Below are 12,661 nucleotides of genomic sequence, written 5' to 3' on the forward strand. Positions count from 1 at the left end.
GCCAGTTTCCCGCTGTGGCAGCACGATGGACACAGCCGTGGGCCCATCTCTGAAAAAACCACGAAAAACACAAAGCTGTCAGAGATTCCCAGCCAAATGGTGTGGTCTGATGTGGCAGCCCAAGGCCTGGTCCAGGAGGATTTGCTTAGAAATGTCCAAAGAAATCAAGGCGGCCCGGCTGGTGTGGCTCAGTGGTTGAGCATCGACTTATGGAACCAGGAGGTCACGGTTCGATTCCCAGTCAGGGCACATGCCCGGGGTTGTGGGCTCGATCTCCAGCAGGGGGCGTGCAGAAAGCAGACAATCAATGATTCTCATCATTGATGTTTCTATCTCTCTCTCTTCTCCCTTCCTTTCCAATACCAATAAAAATGTATTAATAAAAAAAAGAAAGAAAATAAGGCAGCCTTCAGCTCCTCTTACCCATGCTGCTCTTACATATCAATTAGGGTGGGAGACGGAGTATAAATGGTTATTTGGCAGAGTGATGAAGTATTAGCAATCCAGATGGTCTAAGAAATATACAAGCATCGCATAAAGTTCCAGAAACACTTTATTTAAAAATGGAGTTGTAAATGCATTAACAAAATAACATAAGTAATAAATGTAACAAAAATAAATAAGGAGAATAATGTATTCATAAAAAATAAAAATAACATAGTAAAAGGCCAAATGTTTATATTTAAACAAAACTGTGTAAACACTTAAACAATAATGTAAGTAGACAGATGCCGGTATTTTCCTGAACAACTCCTTATCTGCTACTTCCAAGTGGATAGGATCAGCGCCCAAACAATCGAAAAAAGGAAACAATGGCGATTATGTTTGAATTTTTCTTCAAATGGACTGACCCTGTTTTAAAGTTTCATTTACTCCTTCAAAGCACTTGTTTCTTTCCAATCATGTTCTTTAAAACCTTTTTTCAGTTTCCTTTATTAGCATGGGTAACTTAGCTTCATTAGGAGAACAGTTCATTTACCCTTTCAAAAAAAATTAAAGAAAAATATGAGATCCATTACACCGCAGGTCTTTTTTGCACATCACTACAAAAAATTTTTTTTTTTTTGCGTCTTTATTAAGTGGCCCAACGGTACAGGATTTGTAAAATCCTGTAAACTTCTGAAGTGTACACAGTTCGTTTCTTAAAACAAATGTAGCACAGGATTATTGCTGAAATATTAAAGACCATTTCATAAATTTGCAAAGGTTGCAGGTTTAATCTTTATAGACTGGTGGGGTCAAGGGGAAACTCCAAGTCTGCTAATAATAAATGAATTAGATTCACCCAAATTATAGTGTTCTGGAAACACAAAGATAATCGCTTTCTTTTTCAACTTATCCAAACGTGACCTTACTGGAGAGAGAAAGGAAGAGGTTAATAGGAGATATTTTTCATAGGCTTCCTGGTTAGTAACTCAGGCCCCAAGCCTTTGTCATGTCCTCTTGCAGGGTCCTTATAAGTAAGACAGACACACAGGGTTCTCTACTGGGTCCTACAGGGAAACGCACAAGCAATTCATTGCTTGGGAGTGAAACTATCAACTAATCTCATGGCTACTGGTTCTCCAGATCTCCTAATGAAGAAAATTTTCACTTCATGATCGGTTCAAGGGAATTTTTTTTCCAACTGTCACATATAAACTTGGTAACACCGGGCCAATATACATGTTCTTAGTTTTAAAAATATACTCCACCTAAACTATCTGTGTAGTTTAATCTTTCTAATTATCATTTGCCCTAAAATGAGAGATAAACTCTTACTTCCATTAAAAAAAAAAAAAAGAATATTGAAAAAAGTGCCAAATTCATCTCTTTGCAAGTGGAGTAAAATGCTGTGGGTTAGAACAAATACAGTCTCATCAGTCTCCTATGTACAAAAAGGCGGTTAGTCCTTACTGACATATAGATATGTCCACCTACCACTCCCAGCGAATCTTAGTGCAAACATAATAGCTCATCTCCGTAAGCCCCAAGGCAATGTGTGTAGCTACGGAGTTACATAAATCACATACATGTTGGAAAATTCTAGAACACAAGAACGACTTGTGAAGGTCAGTTTGACTGTGGACAGTTAGCTGTCGCTGTATCCAATGGTAATGAGTGCTAATATAAATCCTGTTATTAAGAAGCAAATATAAGTGTTAACAAATCTGTACAGATGGAGAGAAAGTCCGTTTCGGGGAGCAGCTTGGCACAGAGGACACGGGGTCAGAAATGGTAGGTATTTAGTCTGCTTGTAGGTCACAGCACGGCTTAAAAACTAACCAAAAACAAAGATCTGTGCAGGGAGAGGATGCAATGATACAGTTCTGTTTGAAAATCATGAAGCCGTAAAAGGCGACATTGCCACAATGTGCTTTTTCCTACACGTGCACCAAGTGGCTGCCGCGGCGGTGGAAAGGATGGCTGTGATACCACGTTAGAGGAGAAAATAAATAAATAAAATTAAAAAGCCAGAGAGAGCAGATTGTACTTGACCAAGCTGTCTTGTTTTGTGCAAGTCAACGCTCCGCTGCTTCCACTGTTCCTAGTCTTTCCCCAGGTAACTAACTTCCCAGAGTCATTCCGGCACCGGCACCTCCTCCTCTTCCCCGTCGGGGTTGAACCTATTGAAGTGGATGCTGAAGTCAGCTTCCGACTCGGTATTTTCAAACTCAGCTGAACTGGAGATGGCGGCAGGATGAAGAGCCCTCGCGTCTGCCGGGCAAAGGGCCGGGGTCTGCCCCGGGCTGCTGTGGTTGTTGACGGGGCTGGACTTCTGTTTGGGGGGAGACGGCAAGAGAGCATTGGGAAAGCCCATGTTGTTCAGAGCCTCCAGGGTTCCGTCCGGGTCAATCATAGCATTGATCGCTGAAGGGAAAAAGGAAGAGGGCAAAAGACAGCTGTTGATGCAGTAAAGTTTGGATGTGAACACTGCTTATGACCGGGATAGTATTTTGACTATTTAAAAATATATATTTTTTATTGATTTTTACAGAGAGGAAGGGAGAGGAATAGAGAGTCAGAAACATTGATGGGAGAAAAACATTGATCAGCTGCCTCCTGCACAACCCCGACTGGGGATCGATCCTGCAACCAAGGTCCATGCCCTTGACCGGAATCGAACCCAGGACCCTCAGTCTGCAGGCCAACGCTCTATCTACTGAGCCAAACTGGCTAGGGCATATTTTGACTATTGATGCTTTTATTTGATGCTTCATTTTGGCGACCCCTTTCCATACTGTTTTGAAAACCCCACTCTCCATCATTCTGGGCCTGATCTAGACTACACAGACCTGAACGCTTTCCTGGTGCCTGGAGTAGCTCCCTTATGAGCATTTCAGAGCCGGATGGAAGACTGGGATTCGGACATGTGGAATTCAGAAGCGATCTTTTTAAAATCTGCTTTCATTATTTTAAGAGGATAAGTAAAAATATTGGTTATAATTTTAATGAACACTCCTAGCTGTATTAATCACTCAAGTAACTGGGGATCAATTGCTACTGATGGGGTTTGGGGTAACTCGAAGGTTGGGGAAACTGACATACATAAGCACACTCTGATGCCCCCATAACATGTTGTCACTCTTGCTGGTGAGTGCTAGGACATCAGCCATGTGCAAGTGTGGATGAGTCACACAGCCATTAGGATCCCCTCGTTGCTTAGATACTAACAGCCTATGGCAGCCCCAGCAGGCCAAACAAACCTTGCTACCTCTATGGGAGGGGCCAGTTAAAACCAGCTTTCAATCCAAAAGATCTTTGAGTGAATGAGGAAAAATCATAGTCAGTGATTTTCAACTTGGCATTGGATAGAGTAGAGAGTTGGGAGAAGGAAGCACCATAGGCTTAAGAATCACTTAAGAGACCCTTCTAAGTACACCCCCATTCTACCAGCGAACACTCATTACATGAGCAACCACTTTTACTCATGGGGGTATGTCCACACCCTCAGGTGTGTTGAGGGAGAATAAAGTCTGAGAATCAATTAGGTAGGACTAACATATCATGTCTATGATAATTCAAGCAATAAGAATTGAGTAGAATTAGCAGTCCACTCTGAAATCGGCCTGTTGTACCCCGGGGACTCCTGGGTCAAGACCTACACAGACATTAACGCATGATTAAGATGTGACACACACCAATGCACGTCCCTGTCCAAGTTCTCGAGGCAAACTGAGCCTCTCTTCTCTCTCTTCCGGTCCCTGTGGCCAACACGATGCATTCATTTCCTGTTGCTCATCACACAATTATCATTTGTGTCACTAGTTAATTTGGGTCATACCACAAATATACCTTAAGAATTGTCAAACCAAATAAATAATTCTGTCAATAAGCATTTTAAGCTGCATATGCATATTTTAATACATTATTTTATATATTTTTCACATATTAGTATTAGATATAATAGGTAATAGATACAATACTGTAAATTCATTTATAACATTTAGCAATATGCTCAAGATTGAACTTCATGTCTTTTTAATTGTTTATAATGGGCTTTGAATTTCCTTTTTATAAGTAATTTGGATATGTTCAAATCTATATTTTTATTCATGTCATAAAATTTAATCAAATAATGTTCTAATAGTAAGAATATTCTAAGAAATACCACTTAACATGCACTGTCTTAAACTGTTAGTTCTTTCTACTTCATTCAGTAGTAAATTTACCTTGAAGCTGTTTTTCAACTCTTTTCAGCTCCTGTAAGATGGAAGAAATCTCCTGTAGGAAAAAAAAAAAAAAACGACAAAAAATGACCTTACTTTACGAAAAACATTTTTATTTGATAGGCGATTCCTCTCAGACTCATCTTATTTGGAATACTTAACATTACCCGCATGGCACTACATTTGTAGCAACAAGATATAAAATAAGTAGGCTATCCAGTAAACATGATTCAAATTTTAAAATCTTTAAATTAATTTTAAAATAAAATTATTTCTTTCAATGAAATGATAGAAAATGAAAAGTTCAAAATTAAGAAAAGATTTTGGAAAACTGGTATTGATGAACCTCGCACACCTTTAGAAAAGAGCCTAAGGATTTGATTTTCTTTGGGAAAACGTCTAAGCTTCCAACCGCAGTTTTAGGATGACTCTCTGATCAAGAAAAATCTATACAAATTCTTGAGGAGGAGGCAAGCAATTTATTAAGCAAATGGAAGCGAGCCATGTCAACTTATTTTCAAAATGCCTACTTATGACGTACTAGAGGCCCAGTGCACGAAATTCATGCACGGGTAGGGTCCCTAGGCCTGGTCGGCGATCAGAGCCGATCCGGGCCTTCCTTCATTCCATGCCGCCTCCTGGTGGTCGGCGCACGTCATAGCGAGCAGTCGAACTCCCGGTCAGTCGAACTCCCAAGGGGACAATTTGCATATTAGCCTTTTATTATATAGGATGATTATTACAAGAACACGAATGCATAATAGTAAGAAACATGAAAGTTCCTCCTCCATACCCTCTATCCTCGTTTATTTGGCCTGTGTTAGCCTTTGAGTTTGACATGCTTGCTCTACAGCTTGGAAGTAATCAATATCTTAAACTTCTATGAGAGTTGGTTTAAGGCATAAAATTACTAAAACATGTGCATTTACATTTTCCTTCAAAAACATATATTAACAAAAAGCTCAAAAATAAGCATATCATTCCCTTAAAACAGTGGTTGGCAAACTGCGGCTCGTGAGCCACATGCGGCTCTTTGGCCCCTTGAGTGTGGCTCTTCCACAAAATACCACGGCCTGGGCGAGTCTATTTTGAAGAAGTGGCGTTAGAAGAAGTTTAAGTTTAAAAAATTTGGCTCTCAAAAGAAACTTCAATCGTTGTCCTGTTGATATTTGGCTCTGCTGACGAATGAGTTTGCCGACCGCTGCCTTAAATAAAACGCTGCTACGAAAATGTTTTAATGGCTCAGAAAAGTGAGTACCGTGCTTGAGGTTTTCACAATGGGAACTTCACTTTCAGCTCTCAGCTTGCTTTCTATTTCATCCCAATTCCGATCTTTATCTTTAAATAATATTCTATAAATAAAAAAACAGAAGCATTTTAATTTTCATATTTAAGAGCCTATCACATTTTAACAATAATACAAAAACAAAATCTTTTTTCAAGCCGACACAAGGATAAAGAACCGACTAAATATTACATAACTGTAAATTAAATATTGAGCCAATACTGCTAATGAACTCATTTATGTGAGAGATCTATATTAAGAAAGTAACTGAGTGGTTATGAATATACACGTAAACTTTTGTATTTACCTCATTCTTTATTGAAAACCAAATATAAAACCAATGTAGATGATATAACACTCCAAATTGTATCTGATATTTATAATTAACCATCAGTTATAAGAAAACACAACTTTGCTCAGATAGAACATCCCTAGTATAAGCATAAGAAGAAATTAAGATAAAAATAGGTTGAAGTAGGTATGAATAATTGTGTCTCCTAAGACCTCTTCCTATAGGAAAAGGAATCCTATTGGTTGAGCAAAGTGTGAACATTATTTATTTATTTATTTATTTATTTATTTATTTTTTGTGAACATTATTTTAAAGACTAAAAATTGATGTGCTTACTGTGTTTTTCTTTACAAATCTTCCTTTTGATAAAACAATCGCCAATAAAGATAATTATTTTTAGAAACTAAACTCAAGTATGTTAATTTATAAAATACCACAACATTTTGATTTGCCACTCAAATGTGGAAAAATAGGTTGAAGTAGGACACAGGGACGGGGTCTGCCCCGGGCTGCTGTGGTTGTTGATGGGGCTGGACTTCTGTTTGGGGGGAGATGGCAAGAGAGCAGGACTTAGGATCTGAGACATGACTCAGCAGGTTTAGAGAGATGCAATTACTAGGCATCCTTCTGGTTCTTTGTAAATTTCTTCACTGAGCCTGGAAATCTAGTTTAACTGCCTTATATAAGCATCAACACTGTACAAGTAAGTAAATTTCTTATTTGCATTTCTTCAAAGATCAATATGCCAGGTTCAACTTATTTAAAAAGAAATTCATCAATATTTAATCGACATTTACACATAACCATGTTTCAAAAGGCAATAATGGTTCTAGAATCTGATATAAGAACATTCTGATGGACGGTTGAATTTTCTAACCCTCCAAAATAAACCTCCTTGCCAGACATCTAAGAGCTGTTATCCTAGTGATGAGGCTATTATTGCACAGATAAACGGTCCTGTGCATTGTAAAGAGCCTTAACAGCATTAGGGCCGGTGGGAAGGAAGAAAACAATGACTATTTCATGGACCAACTTGGAACTACAATGGACTGTGTTATATGGGAAGTCTGTGCTTAGCCACAGAGTGCTGGCCATTCAGTGCATTTTGCCAGTACCTAAAACCTTTTTACATGCATTTTCTGAGTCTTTCAAGAGTACACACACTATCCCCTTAAGTGATGAGGAAGATAAATCTAGAGGAAAGTTTGAGGTCTTACAATAGAAGTCTCAAAAGTCTGTAACTTTAAAACACCATTATACTGTGGGGAATTGTTTCTGGGAACTAATAAAGTTAAACTGAGTGGGTATAGCTGTTCACTTTTAATGATAAGGGACATTTATTTCTCTTTTTGTCCCCTTCATGCTGCCCATCTCGCTTGCGGCTATTACTTCTATCTAAAAAGCAAGGGGCATGGTAGAGGCAGAGTAAGAGTCACTGCCACCGGCTTCACCAGTGCCTAGAGCGGTGCTAACAGGCTTGAAAAATGCGGAACAGGCCGGCCAGCATGGCTCAGTGGTGAGCATCGACCTATGAACCAGGAGGTTACAGTTCAATTCCCAGTCAGGGCACATGCCCGGGTTGCGGGCTCCATCCCCAATAGGGGGCGTGCAGGAAGCAGTCAATCAACGATTCTCTCATTATTGATGTTTCTATCTCTCTCTCCTTCTCCCTTCCTCAATGAAATCAATAAAAACATATATTTTTTAAAATGTGGAACAGGCAACTGTTAATAATAAAAGCAAGGAGGTAAAGCAGCACGACAGTACCTGATCTTCCCAGCTGTTCTGTCTATGGACTGCCGGATCTTCCTAGAGAACTGGAAGACGGACGAGAGCAGCAAATTATCTCCCATGACCTGACAGCCAGAGAGAAAGCAGACGTTAACACATCCCCGCGGCCCTGACTCATCAGCAAGCACGCTGGCACAGCTCACCGTGTTTAGGGGCCTTTAGTATGCCAATTATAATCAAAGATCGAGGAAGAATGTAATTAGTGTAATGCATGACCACATTGAGGGAGAAAGAAATATTAGCAAAGAAGTTCCTTTTTATTAACTGACTTGTAAAGTTGCCCTATTGTTTTGGTCATATCCCTTTCAAACATCAATCCGTATTATCCTACCATCAATTACTAGCATGATCCTGTCTTTCAAGCCCCCAAAGAAATTACCATAAAAGGGAAAGCATCAAGAATTGAGAATACTAAACTTACTAGCTATTCTTTCATCAAATCATATGAATATAGAGATGACGAAGATTATAATTCTTGTTCTCCAGGGCAGAGTCCAGTGGGACAGACACATTTTAAAAATTTGCTCAAAATATAAGTTTTTCTAATGGGGGTTGGTACCTCCCCAGTTGAAATTCATGGGCAAAACCAGGTCAGGCCCAGTTGGTGTGGCTCAGTGGTTGAGTGTCGACCTATGAACCAAGAGGTCACGGTTGGATTTCCCGGTCAAGGCACATGCCTGGGTTGTGGGCTCCACCCCAGTGTGAGGCGTGCAGGAGGCAGCCAATCAATGATTCTCATCATTGACATTTCTATCTCTCTCTCCCTCTTCCTTCCTCTCTGAAATCAATAAAAATATATTAAAACAACAACAACAACAAACCAAAAACCAGAGGTCAACAAACTTCTGCAAAGGGCCAGAGAGTGAAGACTGGGCAAGGGTCTCTGTCACTACTGAGCTCTCACTGCACAGGCCAGTGGGCGTGGCTGTGCGGGAAAAATAGCACTTGCCAGCAACCGGTGACAGAGGCCCAGCTAGCGCAGAACGCTGGGAAAAGCTCTAAACTGGGGGCTCAGTGGTGGGTTCCGAAATCAGCTCCTCAGGCTGAGAACTGCACCTGGACTCGAAGAAAACCCAGAACGTCACATATGGCTGTGGATGGTAAGAAGCTTTAGAGATCTATATAAAGTAATATATAGGAAATACAGCTGACTATTCTGCAAGAATGTAAGTACGGGCCTAATGCTGCGATTCTGTGCTGCAGGAATTCGAATGAGAAGGATTTCTGTGAGGGTGGCAGGAATAAGGCATCAGGAAAAGTAGATGGGAGAATGACAAGGACTTGAAGTTAGGGGGATAAAGGGTTAATTAGAATATGAAAAGCAACCATGGGCAATGAAAGGCTACAGAAGCACAGTGGCATTTTGTGAGCCTTGAGGAATCCAGTCCGAAGAGTGGAAGACACATTAATTAGGATGAAGTGAGAAAGGGCAAGGCAGTCTAAGGAAAGATGAAAACAGAAAAGGATCTCTCTTTTTTCCACCCCGTGAAGTGCAGCTCATTGTCACAGCATACTGAAGATTTCTGATATTAACCGGGAGATAACTATCAACCTCGATGCTTCCATTCTCTCTAAGAATGTAACTTCGTCCACATGGTTTAATTACATTTAGACGACTTTGTCTTCCTGGACCTTAGGACAGAATGACTGTAGATAAGATCAGACACCAATAACAACAAGTAACTATCAGGCCAGGCCAGGACCACCTAGCATTCTGCAGCTGTGCCTGGGAGCTAGCCACATGCTCTTCCATCAGAGGGAGATTTAAAAAATATATTTTAATTGATTTCAGAGAAGAAGGAAGAAGGAGAGGGAGAGAGAGACATCAATGATGAGAATCACTGATCGGCTGCCTCCTGCACGCCCCACACTGGGGATGGAGCCCACAACCCGGGCATGTGCCCTGACCTGGAATTGAACCGTGACCTCCTGGTTCATAGGTCAATGCTCAACCACTGAGCCACACCAGCCAGGCCATCAGAGGTAGTTTTTCGCTACTCCGTGCTATTGCAAACATACATATTCATGTAGACTAACTTTTAGCTCCTATTCCTGAAATCCAGGGATCCACAGATGCCAACCGAGGATCAAACCATTCTTGTCAGCTGCCTCCTTCTATATTCTCCTCCTACCCACCCACTGCGACCACTCCTGAGTCAGTTCCTGGGTGTTTTCCCTTCAGTGAAATACTGTCCATGTTTTGTTTTGTTTTTAAACAGATTTTTCTATTGGATTGTTTTGTCTTTTTAACTGATTCGTAAGGTTCTTCATATATTATAGATACTAATCCTTTGTCAGCTGCATGTTTAATATACTCAAGTTTATCTATGTTTTAAAGGCAAAACTTTTTGTGTCTTTCAAAGAATCATTCCCTAATACCATATCGAAAGATACTTAATATATTTTTTACTAAAAGTTTTAGAGTCTTGCTTTCACCCTTTAAAACTTAATTCATTGGGAGTTATTTGTATAAGAGGTGATGTCAAGATGAAATTTCATTCTACCCCTAAAGACAAGCACTTTTGCCTGGCTGGGGTGGCTCAGTGGTTGAGCATCGACCTGTGAACCAGGATGCCACGGTTTGATTCCCGGTCAGAGCACATGCCCGTTTGCAGGCTTGATCCTCAGTAGGGGGGTGCAGGAGGCAGCCGATCAGTGATTCTCTCTCATCATTGATGTTTCTATCTCTCTCTCCCTCTCTAAAATCAATAAAAATATATTAAAAAAAAAAGACAAGCACTTTCCCCAGCCTAGTTATTGAACAGTTCCTCCTTCCCCACAGATGGACATCCCTCTCTGCCGCTAGTTGATGCCGATGGTTTACGTACCTCATCTCTGCTCCAAGTCCTCCGCCTGGTGATTGTTAAGTGATCAGGAGGCTCTGGCGGTTGAGGCCTTGAATCGTTAGCCCGACAGTTGTTCCCTTCTGGTGTTTTAGAATTAACCAGTGGAGGGATCTTTCGGAAGTTGAGGCTTTCATCAAAAACTCGATCAACCAACTAATAGGACAAGAGCAAACCCTTATGAGAATAATTTGGAAAAGCACAGATATTGGCATTATCATTTTTTATGATTAGACAGAAGTTATTTCATTCTCAGGTAGTAAGAGAAGCATGGTATCTTCAATAAACCAATTACTCTTTCTTTTCATAAGCACTCCAAAGGTGTCTTTTATAAAACAGATGTTCATCTACATAGATTTTATTTTCAAAATCCAAAATACAGAGCTATTATCAATTTGATTCTTCCATGGACAAGATTTCCCCCAAATGGAAAACAGATGGTAAATTGAAAAAGCTGAGCCATGTAGATGGACAAGGAGTTCACATTACTCACATCGCCTTACCAGTGTAAAATAATGGTTCTCTTTCTTTTAGTTTCCTATCTTGGTTTTTCCTTTTTTTTCCTCCCCAAATCCAGGTGCTAAATTTCTTCACAGATACATAAATTGCAAGTTCCAATTCAATTTACAAAAGGAAAAAATTTAAAATCTACAAAATAAGTATTTTGGTCTTAAAGAAATTTTTAACAATGCTACAGAAATTACAGATTCCAACAAAAAGGATAGACTGCCACCTACAGTTCAAATTATACACATACAATACAAAGTAACTCGGGTTTACTGAAGAAGGAATACATTCTAGTACAGTATTCGGAAATAAAAAAGAAAAATGAAAGTCTATTCAATGAAATGTATGAATAATTTTACTGGGTCTGAGTGAATCATCATGTTAGATAAGATTTAGTTAGACAGCTGAGAAAATACTATCTTTATCATTTTAAATGTTCCGAAAAAATTGTGTATGTCTTGGCACCAAGAAGATTCTTTTGTTTTTTACCAAAAAAGGATCATTTTCTATACATATACAGTTGATCAACATGGTAACAAAACTACACGGACTGATGAAGCACCATTCACCAAATTAGGCAACACATAAAGGGGGGGGGGGGGGAACAACCAAAAAGTGACCATTATAGAATTAGACTATAAAAGGGATGTGACAGGAAGCAGCCAAAGACAGTATTATTAGCATCGTTTACCAGAATTAAACTTGTCATAAAGGCTAGCCATTTTTGGTTAATATTGGGAACATTATTTTATAAATTAAGGATGCGGAATCATCAATATTGGAAGCTGGCAAATGTCTTTCTGTAAAGGGCCAGAGGATAAATATTTCACTTTGAGGCCATCCGGTCTCCGTCCGACTACTGGATTCTGATATTGTTAAACAATGAGTGTGGCTTTGTCCTAATAAAACTTTAATCCATTAGTCCATTCTTTCAAGTGCCAATCTTTTGCTTGTGTTTCTGCACCAAATCAAGAGAGCCAACATGACCAGCGTACCATCAATTTTACATTGTGTTAAAGGTACCTTCTGGAGCAATGTTAAGCAAATGCTGCCCCCTAGAGGTGGGGAGCAGGAACTCTGGTTTTGGAAGGACAATAGCCTGTTAATTTACATTCCACAGTTTACAAGAAAGTTTCAAGACTGAAAATGTATATATATGTATTTGTGTGTGTGTGTACGAACATATATACAGTATATGTATACACATACTAGTATATATACACACATGTAAATTTTCAAAGGATCTTGTGTGTATATATGTTCCTGAGTATAAGTGAAACTAGAATTTTTCTTT

The 12,661-nt window shown here is 39.6% G+C and overlaps 1 protein-coding gene across 13 annotated transcripts in view; it reads right to left on the reverse strand.

The window, feature by feature from the left end:
- Positions 1–535: 535 nt before the first annotated feature.
- Positions 536–12,661, reverse strand: part of CEP170 (centrosomal protein 170) — a 108,956-nt gene continuing 96,830 nt past the window's right edge. For all 13 annotated transcript variants that reach the window (XM_080650922.1, XM_080650920.1, XM_080650923.1 and 10 more), the window contains 5 exons: positions 10,846–11,016; positions 7,994–8,082; positions 5,908–6,001; positions 4,653–4,704; positions 536–2,850 (listed from right to left, as the gene is read on the reverse strand). In XM_080650922.1, coding sequence (XP_080507048.1) covers positions 2,561–2,850; positions 4,653–4,704; positions 5,908–6,001; positions 7,994–8,082; positions 10,846–11,016 — 696 coding nt within the window. In that variant the 3' untranslated portion in view covers positions 536–2,560. The remainder of the gene's footprint in view (positions 2,851–4,652; positions 4,705–5,907; positions 6,002–7,993; positions 8,083–10,845; positions 11,017–12,661) is intronic.

Source organism: Plecotus auritus (genome assembly GCF_963455305.1).
Source record: "Plecotus auritus genome assembly, chromosome: 14".
Taxonomy (NCBI): Eukaryota; Metazoa; Chordata; class Mammalia; order Chiroptera; family Vespertilionidae; genus Plecotus; species Plecotus auritus.